Source organism: Cydia fagiglandana, chromosome 27, assembly GCF_963556715.1.
Source record: "Cydia fagiglandana chromosome 27, ilCydFagi1.1, whole genome shotgun sequence".
In the NCBI taxonomy this organism is placed as follows: Eukaryota; Metazoa; Arthropoda; class Insecta; order Lepidoptera; family Tortricidae; genus Cydia; species Cydia fagiglandana.
This window is the reverse complement of record NC_085958.1, coordinates 7,884,394-7,908,144: the sequence shown is the minus strand read 5'-3', so window position 1 is coordinate 7,908,144 and position 23,751 is coordinate 7,884,394. Positions and strand designations below refer to the sequence as shown.

Sequence of the window (23,751 nt, the reverse complement as noted above, 5' to 3'; positions counted from 1 at the left end):
ACCCTCCAACGCGCAGAGTCCCTATATGAGGAAATACAAGAGTGCCATGGTTTGTTTATATCACCGACCGAGCATTTTTCTTGGTCGGGTTATAGGCTCACTTCCATAAGCAAAAGACATTGGACATAAAAACCGGATAAATTGCGTATTTTATATAAATATTCGACTCGCACTTGGCCGGTTTTTTTGTAAAGTTTTTATGGCTCCTCTATACGATGGGCCAACTCCGGCCACTCCAAGGGACGCAGCCAAGCGGTAGAATGAGATAGCAATATCACTTGCTCCCTCCAACGCATAAATGCGTCCCTTGGATTGGCCGGCGTTGGCCCATCGTGTAGAGGAGCCATTAGAAATTTCAGATAATGGAATAAGGCTTAGGACAGGAACATTTATTAATAATTAAGGTACCTACATAATAAATAATTAAATACGATCACCCTTGGCAGATATTGGTTGTTAACTAAGTAAACAACCGACTATATAAATAAGAGTTATGCAATGTTTATTGTACTGTTTATATTTGAGGTGTTAATGTTAATGTGTGAAATGCCGATAATGTCGTTAGAACAGATTACCACCAACAGACACCGCTTAAAGAATTCTCATTTAAAAAAAAGTGATAAACAAACATGTTCGAACATGTACCTATGATGTACATTTCGTAGAGGGGTGAAACACGTCACGTGTCGAGTATTACTCATTTGGTGGTGGTGTGTTATATTTATTTGCGTATTTATTTTTGTGGTGGGAGGGTGGGATTAATTTCATGTAAAAAATACGCAAGTAAGTATAACGGGTTAGCACTGATTGACTAGCACGTTATCTTTTCGCGAATTAGCAAAGTAATATTTTGGTAAAGTAACGCCTGATTCTATTCACTATTCGAAGGTCTTGTGATTGGGGTGCAGTATACTAATATATTATATTGGGTACAATAAAGTGTTTACAACTGCTTGAAGTAGGTTAAAATCGACTAGCAAGATTTTATTACATATTAAGTTGCAGGCAAAGTTAATATAGACTGCCGTATTCGAACTTCAAGATATTCACAAGAGACGACACGTACTATAGATCCATTCTAGATACGTTATAGTTTAGATATCAACTAGTTCTCTTTTGCAGCGCAATTCGGGCAACCAATGTCACTTTTACGTTAGATAGAGTAAGATATCTATTAGATATATGTGAATCGGATCTCTAAGTCATATCCTGTGGAAATCGTTCAACATCAGTATCTCTAGAATCGCGCAAATGTCAAAGACAGGTTAGATCTTAAACATATCGTTATCGTATCTTGGTGATGTCTGAAAGATATCTAATAGATGTCTATTTTAAAATCCGAATCGGGCCTATATTTAGATACATTGTATCCAATATACAACCTTGCGGCACTCCTTATGTTTCATAAACATTTATGTTTTAATTTAATATATATATTATTTAAATAAACTTCGTATCTTACGACAGGATTCGGATATTACCGGCCATGTTCGAACATTAAGATACGTGAAATAATAGATATGGAAACGATATGAATCGGATATGTCAGTGTCAAACAAGTGTCAAAAGTGTTCTACAAACAAAAATGTCACTTTTGACACTTGTTTAACAGTGACATACTTATCCGATCTATATCGTTTCCATATCTATTATTTCACGTGTCTTAAATTTCGAACAGGTCATAAGATACGAAATACGACGTTTATTCAGATAAAGTACAGTTATTTAAAATTTAACGGCTTTATTCTCAAACTATCCGCCATTTTGTAACAAATTCAGAATGAAATGGCGTCGTAAATTTCTCTGTTATTTTGCAATAACTTTATATACATAGAGATCTTTATCTGTATTTTATTCATCTTGAGTATGGATTAAGGTGTGTTATAAATTATCATGTTTAAATTTGCGAGTCATATCTATAAATAGATATATGAAACAGGCGTTTTATATGTCAGCGGCCGACCGGAAATTCAGTCCGATCGTACCTAAAGTTCCTATGTATCTAATGTTTTGACGAAAGTTCCATACATTTTCGTTTCTCATACAGTTAAATTGTATAGAATAACGAACAATATTCTTCACCAAATGTTATACAAAAAATATTTTAAAAGTAGAAAAGTGCAAACGATGCTATTAAACTTGGAAACAAATTAAAAGTCCATCAACCCAAGCCGCCATGCAAGCTCCTGATGACACTCCTCGGTACGGAGTTTGACAAACAGACGTACGAGTGATCTTATAAGAGTTTCGTTTTTTTTCCTTTTGTGGTACGGAACCCTAAAAAAGACAAAAATCTTCTAAAACAATAAACCTACAACCTAAACAATGTTCTCGTGGAAAGACAAATGTCAACACGTGGTAGAATCATGCTTGGTTTGAATGGTATGAACTTTGCAATACATAATATTAAATAACATTAGGTACAAAGTCTCTTCGTGGCATTGACCTTCGGCCCAATTCGAGCAATGCTTATAAGATGTCACAGCGATACGACGATCAGCCGGCCTGGCCAAGGAGACAATCGCAATGGCTTCGACAACGAAACACTCTGTGTCTATCACTCTTTCATATTAGTGCGACAGTGACAGTTGAGTTTCGATCGCTACGGAGCGTAAGCGATTGACATTTTGGCTACGCGACCAGTGTAAATTGTGAGATTTCTTCAACCGAAGACATTAGTCTGACAGATCGGCATCGTATCGCTGTGATATCTTATTAAACATTGTTTGAATTGGGCTTCATTTCGACGCTCCGCGAAATGACGACAGCAGATGAGTGGAATGAAAAAAGAATAATAATATTTAAAAACTCAAAAAGCCACATAAAAAATAATATTAAATATCTAATTAACAATTCTAAGACAAAAAATGTTTTCAATAGGAAATACCGAGAAAAGTCTGCAGCGATTTTATAGCCCACTCAGTGCAAGTGTTATTTTAAATGGCAAACGTCTATTAAAATTATGACGTATAAATAACACTTACACCGCGTGAGCTATCAAAATCACTGCAGACTTTTCTTGGTCTGACCTTCTTCAGATACATCGGAGCAGCCGAGGTGCTCAAAATATCTGAACACGCACTCTAACGCCTTGAGAATAGATATAAATAATTCAGCCAATATACGTCCCACTGCTGGGCACAGGCCTCCTCTCATCCGCGAGAGGGCTTGGGCTATAGTCGCCACGCTAGCCCAATGCGGATTGGAGACTTCACATATACCTTTGAATTTCTTCGCAGATGTATGCAGGTTTCCTTTCGATGTTTTCCTTCACCGATAAGCTAATGATAAATATCAAAGGATATTTCGTACATAAGTTCCGAAAAACTCATTGGTACGAGTCATGATTTGAACCCGCGACCTCCGGATTGAAAGTCAGACGTCATATCGGCCACCATCGCACCATCACAATATAGATGTCGGCGGCCGATCGTAAGATCAGGCATATCGTGAAATTCCTAGGCATATCGTGAAAAGTGAAAAACTTCGACCCATTCCCTGAGTCGACGGAGCCCCGCGTCGGGGCTCTTATTTCTGGGCAGTTTGCCCTTCGGGCATCTGAAGCAAATTAACGAACCTATCCTACCTATATCACAGAATAAATAATAGTACTAGGTACAGATGACTCACTCTCTAACAAAACGCGTCAGTCACGATCAGCACAGATATGGCCGCTAGGTGGCGACAGCGCCACGGCTTATGGTAAACCCCAAAATTGGGGTCGAACGGATGGAGTTTTAGCTACCTGTAGCAAAGCGACGAAATCGCGGAGTGAGCCACGCCCGCGCCTGCCTATATATTGGTTTAATGCGACTATCGTCAAAACAATAGGTATACAGAACATTACGATCTGCCTGATCTTACGATCGGCCGCCGACATAGATACATGTCAGATATTTGTGAGCACTTTGGCCGCTCCTATATATATGATGTCGACTGTAGGTAGGTAATTACATACTGTTTTTACGAGCAGCAAAAAGGATGTTAAACTGGACATTCCCAATTACTATAAATATGTAAGCAATGACACAGCACTTTAATAGTGACGTGTGGATTTTTTCTATTAATTGTGTTAGATCACGTTTTATTTATGCGTACCGATAGATAGATAGATATCCGTCGACGGCGACATCCTGACAATTAAAAAAAAAAACATAGCCACAACCGAATACAGAACCTCCTCCTTCTATGAAATGGAAGTCGGTTAAAAAGGGGTCTTAACTATTACGTGCATGGGCGCGAGCGTGGCTCGCAAATCCAAATCTGAGCGGCTACCGCGAAAACCGAAATTCGCAAATTGCGGGGATCTTTCTCTTTTACTCCAATGAAGGCGTAATTAGAGTGACAGAGAAAAATCCCCGCAATTTGCGAACTTCGATTTTCGCGGTTATAGGCCTGGTCTTGAAAGTGCGGCAACACAAAACACAGTAAAGCTGCCCAGACGCGTTGTATGTGTAATTGTAATTGTTGGAGGGCTTGGGCCGAGTTTTTCGGAGCTGGCGTTTGGCGTCAAGATCTTCAAGTCGGGTGTGTTCGAAGTTATCAAGACACGTATTAACAGCAGTTCGCCAGTCCGATCTCTGACTCAGATCAGATGAGTCAGTTAGATAGAGATAGATAAAGGACCTCTGGTGCTCGCGCGAGTTCGTACCTGGTGCAAAGGCTGGCCATCGCTATCCAACGTGGTAACGCGGCAAGTATCATGGGCGCTTTTGCACCCGGTACAGCCCGCGGAGGTCTTTTAGATTAAAATATTTTAATATTTAGATATATTTAAGTTACTTTTGTATGATTATTTATATACTATTAACCTTTTTTATAATAAATAAATATATTTTGTTTTTAAGATTAGCGTTTATTTGATTGCTGCAAATATAGATGTACTTAGTGCATAATAATTTTTCCTTATGATTCGGTCAAATTGTGTTTTTTGAAAAACTAATTATAACTAGCTTAAAAAGAATGTAGGTACCGTAAAATGGGGTGAATAGGGTCAAAACAAACGTCGATAACATTTTATTTTTACATATGAAAACTGAATGGTGTACATATATAAGTAATAAGTGTTCCGGACGTTTGTATTTTAGTTTGTATTTTATTTTGGGCAGTTCCATTTCATAACTTGGACGATAAAGAGGAAAACCCACCTCACCCCGTAGTGCCTCGTATCTGGGGTGACGAGTTTTCATACAAAGGTGATTTTGGAAGATTGTTTGATCGATTTTTTATATTATGCGTATTACTATAGCTCCATTTTAAATTGGATACATTATTTTTGTAGCAGTAGCCTTAAAATCCCTTCTCACTCCTCTCTTAAACCTCCTTTCCCCATTCATAACCCACGTCTCCCCGCGAAACCTACTACTCACCCCATTTTACGGTACCTATACCTTTGGGTATGGTGCTTTACGCATACTAGCGTACCATCTCCTCCCCCTGACGTACCCCCCCCCCCCCCCCCATTTTAGCATGAAATATTATTATGACCGAATCATATTACAATTCCTAGACAAGTATGGCGGCGGCTAGTTAGCTAATAAAACAAGACATAAAGGAGACGGGGAAATTTCCCTTCAAAGTACTGCGTCAACAATGTTGTTGTTTATAAACTGAAGCGTCATTTACAAATAACCGGTAATTTGACGCGTTTCCATTGCACACGACAACTACCAAGTTACACATGTCTTTGCAATTTGATATCGGTGACTTATGCGGGGGCCTGTAGACAACTATAATTCGTTTTTTTAGCATTAGAAATAAGGTAAACAATCTTGATGTGTCTTTTAATTGAAAAACACATTTTGAAAATAAGTTACGGCAAATATGTAACAATTATGAATCTAATACGATCATTTATAGTCTTCTGCTTTCATAAGTAATAGTTTTTGATTTTTAGAAAGCGTTTTTCAATTAAAAGACGTGCCAAGATCGCTTACCTTCTTTCAAGTTCTTTCTAATGCTAAAAAACGAACTATAGTGTAATATTTTGCCTATATCCCTTTCAGTCTACATCGCGAACGGTCTAGAACGCAAAATGACCACTTTTTTATATCACAAGGGTAGGTTAGGTTCGTTAGTAATCTTCAAATGGCCGAAGGCCAAACAGCACAGAATAAGAGCCCCGCGACAGCGGGGCTCCGTCGACATCGCTAACGTAACAGATAAAACGAGTAGCCATTTTGCGTTCTGGACCGTTCGCGATCTAGACTATAAGTGATATAGGCAAAATATTACACTAGTCATTTTGCGTTCTCGACCGTCCGCGAATAACCCCACAAGGCAATTACCAAGTTACACATGTCTTTGCAATTACTGATATCGGTGACTTATGCGGGGGCCGTAGACATATTAACAAGCTTTTATTTAACTTGCGATGTTTTCTTCTTGTTGCGTTGTCCCGGCATTTTGCTACAGCTCACGGGAGCCTTGACAACTAATCCCAAAAATTGACGTAGGCACTAGTTTTTACGAAAGCGACTGCCATCTGACCTTCCAACCCAGAGGGGAAACTAGGCATTATTGGGATTAGTCCGGTTTCCTCACGATGTTTTCGTTCACCGAAAAGCGACTGGTAAATATCAAATGATATTTTGTACCTACATAACTCATCGGTACGAGCAGGGGTTTGAACCCGCGACCTCCGGATTGAAAGTCGACCGCTCTTACCGCTAGGCCCCCAGCGCAAAATGGAGCTATAGCAATATTTACTCATAATAAAAAGAAATCGATCCAAAACTCTTCCAAAATCACTTTTGTATGAAAACCCAACTCACCCCAAATACGAGGGACTACGGGGTGAGGTGGGATTTCCTGTTTATCGTCGAAGTTATGAAACGGAACTACCCAAAAATAAAAAACTAAAATACAAACGGAACACTTATTATATACACCGTACAGTTTGCATATGTAAAAATAAAATGTTCTCGAGGTTTGAATGTCAGTTTTTCACCAACTCACCCCATTCTATTTTTCCTGTTGAAATCGTTCAAGAGTATCTACAAAATCGCGCAAATGACAAAAAAAATGAATGAATTTGACAGGTTAGATCTTAAACATATCGTTATCGTATCTTGGTGATGTCTAAAAGATATCTAATAGATGTCTATTTCAAAATCCGAATCGGGCCCTTAGTTACTTAGGATTAATCACGTTCATGGATCAGTAAACGTATCGCTTTCTCATAAATGTCCATTTGATATGGTAATTAATAATTATATACATTTGATACTCTGCCCGAGAAAATTAGAAACCAATCGCAGAAAGTGGTCTACAGATTGATTTCAATAAGTCATGGTAAATATAGAAGTCAAGTTGTGATATTGAGCATTCTCATTTTTATATGGGTAAATAAATAAATAAATATTATAAGACAATTTCATACTCGACCTGCACGGCTACCATCAGTTTGAGCAGTCTGGCACTTGGCACTGACATACGGCGCGATTCGGGAAATGAATTAGAGATTCACTAGGTATATGAAACAGTAAAGATACGTTCTACGGAAAAAGGTAATTTTAAAATGTACACTAAATTACCCTATTATTAAATTTTTTTTTTAATTTTTTTTTTTTAAATATTGGGGACATCTTACACAGATCAACCTAGCCCCAAACTAAGCAAAGCTTGTACTATGGGTGCTAGGCGACGATATATATACTTATATAGATAAATACATACTTATATACATAGAAAACACCCATGACTCAGGAACAAATATTAGTGTTCATCACACAAATAAATGCCCTTACTGGGATTCGAACCCAGGACCATCGGCTTAGCAGGCAGGGTCACTACCCACTAGGCCAGACCGGTCGTCAAATTACACTATTATTAAACGGACTAGCAAGCGCAGCGTAGGACGTCCACCCACAAGATGGACAGACGACCTTTTTAAGGTCGCCGGAAGACGCTGGATGCGGGTCGCTTCCAACCGGCACGTATGGAGGTCCAAGGGGGAGGCCTATGTTCAGCAGTGGACGTCTTATGGCTGAGATGATGATGATGATGACACTAAATTAAAAAACTCGGCACCTTTGCTATAAATAACATTATTTGTTTGTATTTGTGTTGACGACCGGTCTGGCCTAGTGGGTAATGACCCTGCCTACGAAGCCGATGGTCCCGGGTTCGAATCCTGGTAAGGGCATTTATTTGTATGATGATACAGATATTTGTTCCTGAGTCATGCTTGTTTTCTATGTATTTAAGTATTTATATATTATATATATCGTTGTCTGAGTACCCACAACACAAGCTTTCTTGAGCTTACCGTGGGGTTTAGTCAATTTGTGTAAAAAAAATGTCCTATAATATTTATTATTTATTTATTAATATATTTTTTTTAATTTTTAAATAAAAGAAATCATTTATTTACATACAATATATATACAGTGGTACAACTAAACGAAATTAATAACTAGCTTAAATCTAAAATAGGCCCCTGAGGCATTGTACCAAGGATGCTGGCGGCATTTCCCCGCTGTATCGCAATACTGATACGTTGTGCGAGGTAGCCGCCAGCTCTTCGGTCACCAGTTTATTATTTGTTAGCGGTTTTCCCGTATTATAATGGACACGCGCCTCTGCATTCGATTAATGGAATTATGTTCTCATGACGCGCGAGACTTGCCTCAATCTTTATACTCTTCATATAACAAAGACGTCTAATCGACAAGCTTCTAAAGATGCTGTTCGGATTTAGACTCTGGTGTATAGTCCGACCACTTAAAGTAGTGGTAGTATTAGTACGGCGCCCGCACCATCCCCGCCAGCCCGCCACCCTTAGTCGTCCTACCCCGTCGCCCCCGTACCGCGCAGGCGAGGACTCATTTGTGACGTTATCTATGAAAAGGGACCTTATTGTCGATGGCGCTTACGCCATTATTAACGATGCTCCGATATAAATACAATGCCGCGCTACGCTGTGCGGCGTATGCGCCATCGATAATAAGGTCCCTTTTCATAGATAATGCCCCATTTAAGCGGTCGGTCTATAGTTTACTGCCAACTGTATAGGGTATTTGACTACCAGTCAAATCAGTTTCTGTTTTCGAACTGTCAAAACCAGTTTGCTAATATGGAAACACTAGCATCAGAAAAGAATAGCACCACCCCATCTCGTCCCGTGGGTGTCGTATAAGGCGACTAAGGGAAAACTGGCGACAGATATGCATATGAGCAAGGCTCGCCCGTATCCTTAGCGGGGTCCTTGCTCACAAGAGCTGTGCGCGCGCCACATCGAAAAAAAAACTAGCATGTGACGTCACGATCAAAAGACCTACTCTTTATAGTTTTATATGGTTTGATATGGGTTTTAAAAATAAAACTAAAATGAGTCTAAGAATAGCTTCTGTCTACGTTTCTCTATTAATCTTCTGGTGCTTTATTTCATGCATGTTGTAAAATAATTTATTTTAAATACAATCAAATACCCTACTACTGCTCCAAATAGAGTCTGTGTGAAAAGAGAGTCTTAGAATGTATTGTTATGTGTTTGATTAAATATTATGTAATACACGCAAAAAAGTAGACGGATTTAGAATGTTTTGATTAACTTAGGTACATAAAAACTATATAAACACGTACATAAGTATGTATTTAGTAAACACACTCAAATACCACCGTGACTTATACATGAGCATGATGTATTAAATAAATTGAATCCCTACTAATATTTTAAACGGAACTCTGTCTGTTACTGCCACATCTGACCGCTGTGTAAGATGTCCACTAATATTTATCTGTGATGCTCCACGGCAAAAGGTACCTTGGCGGCTGGCGCTTACGTCGCATAGCGCCGCAATAATATTGGAGCGGCGTTAATAATAAATAGTGTAAGCGCCAACCACCATAAGGTACCTTTACCCGTGGGACGTTACATTTCTTTATCTCTACATAGGTCGAAAATTATTCCAGGGTGGCACCACTTTTGGTGCATTGTTTAATCCTCTATTATTGAAGTTGACTGTACACATAAAGCCTTTACTCTATTTAAATCTTAGTGTGTGCTCGTCGACCTTAACCTCAGTATAATCTTGACCAGGAAACAGTTTTATGTAACTTAAAACATTAGGTTAAAAAGTCGTATGTCCACTATCATTATTGTCACATACGTCTTTTCAGTGTCGTATTTAAACGCTCTGCACATTATAAGTTTCATCTAATTTATAAACTGAATTTAAAAAGGCGTATACGTCCATAAAAGTCATGTCACATAAGTCTTTTTGAGTTAATACGGCAGTGAGGTAAAACGCAGTGTGACACACAATACATAAGTTTTGTCGAATTTAAAAACTAACGGCTCGATTCGGGAAATGAATTAGACATTAACTAGATACGATATACTTAGTAAAGATATGTGACGTTCCACGGCAAAAGGTACCTTATGGCGCCGCAATAATAAATTATTGCGGCGCTATGCGACGTAAGCGCCAGCCGCCATGAGGTACCTTTTGCCGTGGAACGTCACATATCTTTACTATTTCATATCTAGTGAATCTCTTAATCATTTCCCGAATCGCGCCGTATGTCCATGCGTCATTATCATTTACGTATTTTTGAGTTTAAATGCCTTATTCAAACGCTGTGCAACACATACATAAGTTTCATCTAAAAAACTAAGTCAAAAGGACGTATGTGCTCATGCTTCATTGTCATATACGTCTTTATGAGTTAGATCGGCGGTGACGTGTTTAAACGTTCTTGCGTGCTATACATAACTAATAAGGTATTATGACGAGTTATGAGACAAAGTTGTGCATAAAGAAACTGCCTACCTGTAAGTTAAATGTATGTACTTATGTTTATATACGACTTTTAACGTAAAAACTTTTATTATGTTTATTAGTTTTGTTACTTATATGACTGTCAACATTTTAAAAAATCTGCTTTGTAATGTAATGATTCAGCAAAAATCAATGGAGATTTATGACCTACGTATGTTTTATTTCGGAATATAATGTATTCATGGCGTTATAATATTATTATAAACTTTTTATCACAACTTTTGCGATCATATTAAACAATATACGGGTAATTACTAATGGCGAAAACCGTTGGATAATTCCGAAAACGGACTCTTATTATCATGGAATTTTGGGTCATTTTCATCTGATTTTCGGAATTATCCGACATACGAAATTACCCGAATACACCTTACCTTAGTTTAAATATCCTAGAATATAATTGAGTACATTTATTTTCAGACAATATAATTTTCAAGATTTTTAAATATTATTTTTATTTTATGGAAAAAAGAAAGGCATTCTCTGTATTTTTAGGGTTCCGTACCCAAAGGGTAAAACGGGACCCTATTACTAAGACTTCGCTGTCCGTCCGTCCGTCCGTCCGTCCGTCCGTCTGTCACCAGGCTGTATCTCACGAACCGTGATAGCTAGACAGTTGAAATTTTCACAAATGATGTATTTCTGTTGCCGCTATAACAACAAATACTAAAAATAGAATAAAATAAAGATTTAAATGGGGCTCCCATACAACAAACGTGATTTTTGACCAAAGTTAAGCAACGTCGGGAGTGGTCAGTACTTGGATGGGTGACCGTTTTTTTTTGTTTTTTTTTTGCATTATGGTACGGAACCCTTCGTGCGCGAGTCCGACTCGCACTTTTTTTTTGTTATTCCTGTTTGTGTTAAATCCGACTGTAATTGTCTAGATGTAGTACAAATTCTATGAAGTATTCTTGACCAATGTTTAAGTCCTTTTTGGTTCTAATAGGTCAGCGGTTCTCAAACTTTTTTGGTGACGGAACCCTTTTGGAAAGCGAAATATTTGACGGCACCACAAATTAAAAATTTTCGTTCGTCACTGTGGACCTGATACCTATAGAAGTGCTGTTTTTTTTCTTATTATTACAAGTATTTTCGCGGAGCCCCAACAGAGGCTTTGCGGAACCCTAGGGTTCCGCGGAACACACTTTAATAGTAATAGGTAATTGACTGTAGTATTCCATTAAGTCATCAAAACTGACCATAAGTATGATGCACTAAGAAACTGCCTTATTATCAGAAAAACATGCAGTTTCCCACACCAGTTGATTATCATGGATAAAACCCCGCATAATGCAAACAATGATACGCTCTAGAATGATTAAAACGGTTTACCTTGCTTAGAATTTCCATTAAAGAAAAGGCCCGGTTCGAACGTTAAGATACGTCGATTAATAGATCTTGAAACGATATGTCAGTGTCAAATGTGACGTTTCTTCAAATAAAAAGGTAATTTTTGACACTGACATCTAATCCATCGTTTCTAGATCTATTAATCGATGTAACTTAAAATTCGAATCGGGCAGTCACTATAATTATACGCGCGATCAACTATAATATAACTCCACTGTATAAATTTGAAGTTCAACCCCTGAGGGGGTGAAAATTGAATAGGGTCATAGCGGGAACAGTGGCTCAACGCTAACAGTAGTGGCTCAGCCTAAATATCGACACCCAAATGAAGCCTAGTAGAATATGTTTTAAATCGGCAGAGGAGATTCACAAAAATAGTTTTTTCACCACACCAGCTCGGAAAGGCTTAAAAAACTGATAGCAAAGTTGCATTTTATTCACATGTGAGGCAAAGTAATCAAATGCAAATTTTGAGTTCTTTTCTTATGTTTGCTGGTAGAATTGACTTTTAAATGATGATTTGGGATGCTAAATATTTAATAACATTCATTTGGATTTAATTTGGTTTGATTTTGTTTGATATTTTACATTTAATATTTGCTTCGGGTTGGTGTGGTGAAAAATGTTGTTTCACTCAGGGGCAAATTTTGTTTAACCCTCGTGCTTTGAAACCCTTGCAACGATCAAGATCCCATTTTTCGAACCAATCGCTACGCTCGTGGTTCAATGTTGGAATCTTTCGATTGCTCGGGTATCAATATTAGCACGAGCGGTTAAACAACAACTTTGCACCCTTGTAAAACAAATAACAATTTTTTTTACGAAATATTAGATAAGAGCATTGCTCTAAAATACTGAGAAAATCGAATTTCAAAAAATGTTCTAACTCTTATCCACAAAATCTTTCTTTCCACAAAATACGAATTTCATATTATACATATTTCATATGCGTAGTTTCATATTTGTAGTCGTAGTAGTTGGTATTGTATGAAAACATTTCCATCAAGTCCATACAAAAACCGGGTTTTTCGTGACAATAACAATTTATTTTTTCACAATGACACAAATTGGTTTATTTCGATATGCGGATGTTATTCTTTTTTAAACGATCGTTAGTCATAAATCATAATACGTAGTTTTTCATCATCATCATAACTTAATTGCTTTGCTCTTGTCGGTGGAAATCGCCAATAGTTTCTTTGTTTCTGAAGTGTAGGTACATGGTTTGTAAAACTTGTAAACATGTATAATATGTTGTCCATAGCAAAGATATATGTAACTCCGTATAAGATAAATAAAGTCTAAGAAAAAAACGTGCCTCGGAAATCAAGAAAAAGTCATTCTCGAATAGATGGCGTTGACACCGTTTGATATTTAACAATTTTAACACATATCAGTGAAAGAACATGGGTCAGTATGGAACAATAAAAATTAAAAATCATTTATCCGTAAACATATTTTGATTAATTTATAAATTTTCAATTTTATTTTAAGTTTTAATCGTGTGTCGATAGATGGCAGTAAATGTACCGTGACTACAAAATTTACTTTGGCAATAGCCCTCTATGCTATCTATTCTCTTTGTCTATAGTCAATGCGACCTTTGATATGTTTTTTGCCTACTTTCGTATAATTTTATTGATATAATTACACTATTGTATTGTTTCTAAGGAAAATAGTACGTATATCTATCGCGTCGAATTATGGTCTCTGTGACGGTTCTTTTAAGTCTATTCTGGATCAGTTGATTTAAAAAAAAATTGATTAAGTTGGTATTTACCTATAGTAATTTTACTCCATGATTAACAAAAGATAATAAAGTACAATTATTTCTTGATTAACCCCCATTAGAGTTTAATCCATTAGAAAATAATTAAAAGTAAGTACCTACATGTATAGTAATTTTACTCCACAATTAACAAAAGATCATAAAGTGCAATTATTTCTTAACTAACCCTCATTAGAGTTTAAAACATTGAAAAAACTTGATATGGTACCATTCTAAGTATAGCTACACACGCGACCCGCCCAGCTTGGCACGTGTCACACTACCATAACAAATTATACACCAAAACCTTCTTAAAGAATCACACTATTGAAAGGTGAAAACCACATGAAAATCCGTTGAGTAGTTTTTGAGTTTATCGCGAACATACATACGCACTGTGGCCAAATTCGACATGTACAACTGTCAGATTTCGCATCCACGTCAAATCCAAAACTCCACTCTAAACTAAGGGTGGTTCGGTTTGGTTTGCTTGTCACCCTAACTGTGGATTGTTAATGTCAAATTTTGACATTGTACGTATTCGAGAACTTATGATTTTTCCCACATCAACGGGCACGATACGTCAAACGTCGCTTGTCGAATAGGGGTCCTGACTGGCTGCGGGGGGACTTTGTTTTTAAGCTATAGGATATTCGATTATATCATAGCTACATTGACATTGAAAATCTAGTTTCAAAACTAGTAATTAGCCGGTTTTACAGCTAAAGCATAACTTAGCTATGCCGGCGGCTTGCCCTGACATAATTATATGACATAACGTTTTGGACTCTGCGCGGATCCATCGGTTCCTCTATATGTATATAAGACCTAGTTTCCCCTCTGGGTTGGAAGGTCAGATGGCAGTCGCTTTCGTAAAAACTAGTGCCTACGTCAAATCATGGGATTAGTTGTCAAGCGGACCCCAGGCTCCCATGAGCCGTGGCAAAATGCCGGGATAACGTCAGGAAGAAGAAGTGTACAAAGCGCGAGTGTTTAAAATGTACTTAGTAGTATGACATAATATAGAAAATTATTAGAGGCCATATTTGGATGGTATTCTGTGCATTTTACGCGACATTGATCAAAAACTGGTCTACGGGTTACACAAGGTGTTCATGTCGAATGCAATTTTGCAATAGCTGTTTTGTAAGATTCGAAGATCACGGTCGCGATAAATATCTAACAGAAAAAAAATATTTTTATCGTGAAGAGCGTTTTCGCCACAAAAACACACACTAGATAGTTTTAGTTTACTGTTAGATTTTTTGTGTAATGTTTTGTGCAATGGTTGTTTTTCGTAAATAATCGCTATTAAGAAGCGGATGATAGTAGGCAAGGAACTCACGGAGCGCGAGGCGACGGCTAGCACTTGGTTTCTCATAAATTATCAAGTGTAAAATTAAATAAGAGTAAACGGATTCTATCGCTTATGAAGAATTTAAAATACTTTCCGAGATCCCGACGTGTTAAACTTTAAACCAATGGTAAAATAAAAATGGCGCGCCGCGCGAAACTTTCGACCAAAGATTTGGCAATCGCCAAAGTATATACTTCTGTTTAAGATTTTGCTAATCTTATAATACAGGATGGCCAATAAATAAGTGCATTGCCGTTGCCAGGGAGGTTTTGGGATTATACTGAGCAATTTTTAATATGGGCCCAACACAAGACCAAGACTAATACCGAAATCGCGAACAAAATTTTCACTCCCACAGAAAACGGACTAGCCAAAATGTATGAAACAGCCAATTTTTTTTTTCGTGATATCGGGGTTGGTCTCATAGTAAAAGTTGCTCAGTATAATCCTAAAACCTCCCTGGCAATGCACTTATCTTTTGGCCATCCTGTATATAACTTAATATGTAAATTACCAGTATTACCAGTAGGTAGTTTACTTTATTTCTCATATTAAATGTTTACCGGCTGCATTCCCTACTATGACGTCAAGAGAGTTATTAAATATTTTAGTATTACACTGATGTAGACGGTAGTAAAGTTGTTTAGAATTACTACTTTGAACTATGTGTGATTTGATGCAATTAAAACCGAAGGTTCCGTACTTTTTGGTATTAATGTTATAGCTGCAATAATACTTTCCGAGATCCCGAGATCCCGTAATAAGTAATATCAACAGTTCATAATATACAGCCTGGTGACAGACGGATAGTATAGTCTTAGTAATAGCAAAGATATATGTAACTTCGTATATGATGAATAAAGTCTAAGGAAAAAACGTGCCTCGGAAATCAAGAAAATGTCATTCTCGGATAGATGGCGCACACACCTTTGGCCTGTGCTCGGCTAGATGGCGTGACGACACCGTTTCATATTTAACAATTTTAACACGTAGATATCAGTGATTGAACATGGGTCAAAATGATATAAAATTAATAAAATCATTTATCCATATTTTTTTTTGATAATTTTATACGTTTTCATTTTAAGTTTTAGTCGTGTGTCGATAGATGGCAGTAAATTTACTGTGACTACAAAATTTACTATGTCAGGACCCCTCTATACTATCTATTCTCTTTGGTAATAGGGTCCCGTTTTTACCCTTTACGGTACGGAACCTTAAAAAATGTCATAATGGGACAATCTGTTTTAGCGATAAACATGGGCCCCATACAAATTGCAGTCGGGTTGCAGGTTGCAGTCCGTCTATACCGGCCTTAAGAGCCAACAGGAGTGGTAATTTCTCCATACAAACGTACTCGACTGATTCCTCCGTGGGTTTTGATGCTAGAGCAATGATTTTTTCAACACAGATTAATATTGTCAATATCTGTGTCGGACCGTTTTGCTTTTTTTGATATTTTTGTTTTTTAAGGCGCTAGAACCCGTCAAAAATGGCCAAAATGGCCTAATTGACTATGCCGCAATGAGAGGCGTGGCATTCAAAACTGATATCAATTAGCCAAAAAAACAAAACGGTCCGACACAGATAATTTCATAATCATTTAGATTTCCAAATTTGGTTACGATTGGTTAAGTTTTGGAGGAGGAAACAGAGGAGTACGAAACCTCGATTTTTGAGATTTTTACGCAGGATTTTTCGCCTTGTCCTTATCGTACTACTTTTAGGTGCCGCTTCCGTTAGCTAGACGGGTATATTTACCTAAAATATTTAAAACTCAGCTCCTGTTTTGTCTTAAATGTATTATTCACTAGCTTTTGAAAACTGATATCAATTAGCCAAAAAAGCAAAAACGGTCCGACACAGATAATTTCATAATCATTTAGATTTCAAAGTTTGGTTAAGTTTTGGAGGAGGAAACAGTCGAGTAAGAAACCTCGATTTTTGAGATTTTTACGCGTGATTTTTCGCCTTGTCCTTATCGCACTAGTTTTAGGAGCCGCTTCCGTTATTTACCTAAAATATTTAAAACTCAGCTCCTGTTTCGTCTCAAAATACACGCTATTGTAGGTCTGTGCTGTACCTAATTTATTGTTATAATACGGAACTGTATTCTGTACCTGTGTGTTTGAATTCTATGAAATCAATTAATTAACAATTTAGATAAACCTGCACCAGTCTAATGGCGTCATAGTCGTTTTAATGACTTATTCGTTAAATTCAGCCTAAATACTTTAATTCAGTTGTAGGTACCTCCTCAATATTAAAATTCATTTCATATTCATATTTTGTGAGAAACAGCGGGGCAATGCGGCCAGCCTTCTGGGCTTAGGGGCTATTCATAAATTACGTCATCTCAAATTGGCGGGGGGGGGGGGGGGGGGGTTCTGGATATCGGATAATGGTAGCATGAAGTAGGAGGAAATGGGATCATTCGATACACTTTTGAAGATAAAAACCTCCGATTATTTTTCAATAAAATGAGCATTATAATGTTTTTTATAATAATTTTTTTTAAAATCAATTGACGAATAGTAAACTGAATTAAAAATATCTCGAAAACTAAGAGTTAAAATTACCTACATAAAAAACCCTACCATAGTGAATGATTTTAGTTATCTATGTCAAACTTTAGAATGATGAAAGAAGGCAAAAACTGAACTCAAAACAAAAACGGCCATTAACTTTGGACGCATAGATTGACGATTCCAGCAACATAAAAACGAGTTGATGTATTCAAAAGGTACCTACTTAAATACAAAATACGACTGCGGCCTCCTTTTTTAAATACCTATCATTAAATTTAAATAATCACGATTATTTTGTAGTGGCGCTAGTGTGCACGTTGATGGACTCTTAAATTACCAATAAGAATTCTACTAAAATGCACTTTAAAGTTAAAAAATAATAAAAACAAAAGAAAATATCACAAAGTTACTCCAACACGCCCAACTTGTCAGTAGATAAAGGAGCGAAATTGAAATTGTCTACGGGAGATCAACATCGCGCCTATTTTTTATTTTTTTATTTACCGCCTTTGAGTTTACTAAATTTGCCACCAAAGTATATTTAAGTGACATTTCAAGTTAGTCTTGATAGAAATTACGAGATTATTTTTTATAGGCCGCGACACTTATTCTGATAACCTAAATATTTATTTACAACCATAGAGATAAATATTAAAACTCACATTTCGGTTGTCTGGTCCGCTGGCCTTGTCTTCTCCTCTCGAATAATCGATTGATGATCGCATCTTTCCTCTCATTGAACTCAAAGTCCTCAAACTTATTGTTTAAGCCCTCGCATTCAGCGAGATTCGATTCGAAAGTCGACGTGTCAAAATCGCCTTTCGTCAATCGATTGTTACCAATCTCTTTTAACTCTGTGTTGACACCAGAAAACCGCCGACCGGCCATTCGGCCCCAGATCTGACCAAAGTCTTTCATTTTAAAAAGTTAATTTTGTCTATGATTCACAAAAAAAATGTACAGAATTCAAAACACTTTCAACACCAACGTTTATTAATCGTTTTTTTAATCACACTGGTTTTTTTCAATGTCACAAACTCGTGCAATGCCAGTTTCGCAACGAAGCAGAAAATATGTCCGTTCAAAAATCACGTAAACACTATAAAGACATGTAATCGCATAATATCACACTACACTCTTTTCCTCACATGATGATAATACATTTTAAACATAAACATACACATATAAAAATCCTTGTCTAGTATAAATTTTTACTTTTTAATATTTTTTCTAAAAGTTTTAAATAGGGCGGGAAATACACCGCGCGCGTCACTGCGTCAAACTTTTTTTTTCTAAGCATACAGTGTCAAAGGCTCACTTCGAACAGCTGACTACTAGTGAGGCGCTCGCGCTTGCTTGTTCTTATATAAAATTTCGCAATGCTACTCACACAGGCGCGTTCCAAGTGCGTAAGCACGACGTCATTTGCCTTTGTGTGAGTGGAACAGGCTTGAATTTTTAAAATCGTACATTCTAGAGTCCTTTATCCTTCATTTTGGATTGTATTTGCTTTTATAGATACTGGTTTGCTACGGTTAAATTAATCCATAGTGACGTCAATAAGTGCCCTTTGTATTTAAAAATAATAAAACGGAGTTTTTTATTTGGCATTATAAAAAGAATGCATGATAGTCTGGCAAGCATTTCCGTCATAAAAAAGCGTGAGATGCATAAATTGTAAAATAAAGACTTGGCTTAAAGGACTCGCATCCAGGCCATAATTGTTTAAAAATAAAGCATAAATTGTAAACGTCAGGTTGACTTTATATTATTTTTTAATTTGCCCCTTCCACCTTATATTTATAGAAATAGAGTATAGTATTCAGCTTCTACCTCATATTCCATTACTTATTTAAAAATTTCAAAAGGTATGTTTTTGTATCGACGCAAATTAAATATCTATAACATTATGTATACCTACGCCTACTACCTTTCGAGCTTTCCTTTCCTGTCCTGCTAATAATTTATATTTGATGAAGATGAAGATGAAGCTGAGATACTAGATGGTCAAGCAGATGGGCAAGTAGAAGATCTGCTTGACCAAGAATAGAATCTTTATCTAACCTCTCTATCACTCTTACCAGGCGTGGCTCACTCCGCGATTTCTTCGTTTTGCTACAGGTAGCTAAAAGTACATTAGTTCCGCACCAATTTTAGGGAAAGCCATAAGCTGCGCGCACTTGACTTCCTTTTGCGTGCACGACCACAGATCTGATAAGATATAATCACTTGAATTTTGACAACCCTACATAGCCGAAATGGATAGTGCCGATGCCGTATATTAGATAGGGATCCCATGATTCGACCCTGAACCGCTGTCAAACTTCGGGTTTGAAGGAAGTGTTCTTTCTGTACGGTAGTACTATTATTTATTCTGTGTTCGTACCGATGTTTTCTCGAGGGACTACCATGGATACACCCTGTATAATCCAGGCAATAAATATTGAACTTTCACATATTTATATTACAATAACTGCAGCATTTATTGCCAATTTACATTAAATTTTCGTAATAAGCGAAATCAGTAACGCAAAGCAAATCTAACACTGTGTTTTTTTTTTATTATTGAAATAGATTAATGGCCGGATATTCGTGAAATAATAGCTATAGAAACCCAACCTGTGATTATGAAATACGCAAATGTATTTATTATTCAAATGTGTATTAATTGCACACATAAAATTGAAAAAAAAATCCTGAATGTTTGCTGAATTAAAGTTTAAAGCCGAATTATAACAACATTTTAAGCGAAATCATTTTTAAATACGGCACAGAATAAATAATAGTACTAGGTACAGAAAACACACTCCTAACAAAACGCGTCTGTTACGATCAGGACAGATATGGCCGCTAGGTGGCGACAGCGCCACGCGCGGCTTATGGCTAGCCACCAAAATTGGTGTGGGACGGATGTACTTGTAGCTACAAGTAGCTACCTGTAGCAAAGCGACGAAATTGCGGAGTGAGCCACGCCTGACCGTACCGACATGGCTTTGACCAAGCCGCATTTTTCCAAGTATGGAACATTATTTACATAATTAAACTCCTAATTAATTGAGATCAATTAAAAAATAAACGATACTGTACGTTAATTAATTCGATTTGCATAGTGGAAAGCAGTTTACCATTAAATAAACAACTAAAATTAAAAATTATGAATTTATGGGACTATCAAAGCATTTTTTTGTACTGTCGTAACTATATACTCGAATGTATAAAGACATACATAAAAGCAAAGAGAATTTGAAATGGAGAGTTACTGTCATGTTAAATTAGTTAAAAAGTATGTATTTACTGCCATCTTTCGACAGACGATTAAAACTGTTAGAACGCCATTTGACTTTGATCATTATTCTTTCGCTGATTCGTGTTAACATGTTAAATATTAATATTAACGCCATCTACTCGAGAGTAGGCTGAAGTACACTATAGTTCGTTTTTTTTAGCATTAGAAAAAGGTAAACAATCTTGATGTGTCTTTTAATTGAAAAACACATTTTAAAAATAAGTTACGGCAAATATTTAACAATTATGAATCTAATACGATCATTTATATTCTTCTGCTTTCATAAATGATAGTTACTGATTCTTAATAAGCGTTTTTCAATTAAAAGACATGCCAAAATCGCTTACCTTCTTCCAAGTTCTTTCTAATGCTAAAAAAACGAACTATAGATCTACTTTTCAACCAAGAAACCAATGAATTTAAATCAATTCGATCAATTTCACCGCTTCACTTAAGCTATGAATACCTCATTTGTAAATCAAATTCACTGGCGTCTCGGTTACTGCTCTTATGCTGTGTGCTACTTACCTGAAAAAAAAACAAAGTTTAATAAGCGAAAAGGGAGGTATCGACGCCACGCGTTAGAAAGGGATAGCATGAGTTACGACTTTTCGCTGACCAACATCGATTTTGTTAAAGGACGCTTAGCGCGAGGAATTTCATACATTAACTCGCATGTTGCGAACTCAATCGTACGCGCATAATTATAATGATGTCCTGCTCGCACAGTGTCATTGACCGCCGGCATTATCGGTGGAACAGCAATATAAGTAATTACATATGCGTGTGCGATAGAAAAAGTAAACGGTGATACGGGTTAGTGTACGAAATTCTTTTCGCTTAGCATCCTTACTTTATTAATTCCGTGCACTAAGAGAAAAATCATCACCAGGAATTAAAAAACAGTTCTGTACTGGGGGAAGAAATGAAGTTTTAGTAATAATTATGGACGTTTCACTATTTCTGTAAAGTTTATTTATTTCTACAAACAGCTCAATAATCCCAAATATAATTTCACCAAACAGATAATAGAAATTGCAAGCACTAATAGAAATTGCATAAGTCAATTTGTTCCTATTAGTTAACTCTCCTTGTCCCCGGATTAAGTTTATTTTTGTAATTCTAAGTGTGTTTTGTTGTACTTTTTTCTCAGTGTACCAACCTCCTCAGTTAAACGCTAAAGACCGATACAGACGGACTGCAGACTGCAATTTGTATGGAAACTGCACGCCAACTGCAACGTCGGCGTGCAGTTCCCATACAAGTTGCAGTCGGGTTACAGTCCGTCTGTACCGGCCCTACTGCCCGATCCGATCTTTAAGATACGTCAGTTAATAGATCTAGAAACGATAACGATATGGATTAGAATGTCAAATGTGACCTTTCTTCGAACAAAAACGTCACTTTTGACACTGACATATCTATTCCACATTCGTTTCTATAGTTCGTTTTTTTAGCATTAGAAATAAGGTAAACAATCTTGATGTGTCTTTTAATTGAAAAACACATTTTAAATATAAATTACGGCAAACGTGTAACAATTATGAATCTAATACGATCATTTATATTCTTCTGCTTTCATAAGTAATCGTTTTTGATTTTTAAAAAGCGTTTTTTAATTAAAAGACATGGTAAGATCGCTTACCTTCTTGCAAGTTCTTTCTAATGCTAAAAAAACGAACTATAGATCTATTAATTGACGTAAAGTTCGAATCGAGCTGTTAAGTCTATTACCTAAAACATTCTGCCGTTTCGGCCTAAAAGTTATAAATTGTTCGTATTGGGCTCAACTAGTTAATAAATATGAAACAACTTGATCATAACACGTATTACTTTATAGCCAATTTTATCATACATGTCAAGTCAAGTCACCTCTTTGAGGATCAACTTTTTTGTAAGTAAGGTGTATTCGGGTAATACCGAATGTCGGATAATTCCGAAATTCAGATGAAAATCACCCATATAAGTACCTTTTCGGAATTAGGGTCTCCCCAAATATATCGACGCGCATTCGGCAAAAGCCGATAGGAAAAAGCTTTATGTCCACGCAATAAGAGCGAAGAAGCCGACGACGCGTCGGCCGGCGCCGGCCGATGCGAGCCGAGCCGAACGACGACTTTTTCGCTCTTATTGCGCGGACATAAAGCTTTTTCCTATCGGCTTTTGCCGAATGCGCGTCCATATATTTGGGGAGACCCTTATCCGACAGTTTTCGACATTCGGAATTACCCGAGTATACCAAGCCTACCGTAAAATACCTACTTTGCACCAAAATTTGTACTAAGTATTTTTTACTACTACCAAAGAGAATAGATATAGAGTGGTCCTGTCATAGTAAATGTTGTAGTCACTGTAAATTTACTGCCATCTATCGACACACGACTAAAACTCAAAATAAACACGTATAAAATTATCAAAAAATAAAATGAATATACATATACTGTATAATTATTATGTATATGTATAAATGATTTTATTATTTTTACATCATTTTGACCCATGTTCATTCACTGATATCTGTGTTAAAATTGTTAAATATGAAACGGTGTCGTCACGCCATCTAGCCGAATATAGGCTAAAGGTGTGTGCGCCATCTATCCGAGAATGACTTTTTCTTGATTTCCGAGGCACGTTTTTAGGGTTCCGTACCCAAAGGGTAAAACGGGACCCTATTA

The 23,751-nt window shown here is 36.8% G+C and overlaps 1 protein-coding gene across 1 annotated transcript in view; it reads right to left on the bottom strand.

The window, feature by feature from the left end:
* LOC134677864 (scavenger receptor class B member 1-like) overlaps positions 1 to 19,091 on the bottom strand; it is a 56,681-nt gene extending 37,590 nt beyond the window's left edge. The window contains exon 1 of the mRNA XM_063536287.1: positions 18,453 to 19,091. Within this exon, the coding sequence (XP_063392357.1) occupies positions 18,453 to 18,708 (256 nt within the window). The 5' untranslated portion in view covers positions 18,709 to 19,091. The remainder of the gene's footprint in view (positions 1 to 18,452) is intronic.
* Between the last annotated feature and the right edge of the window lie 4,660 nt (positions 19,092 to 23,751).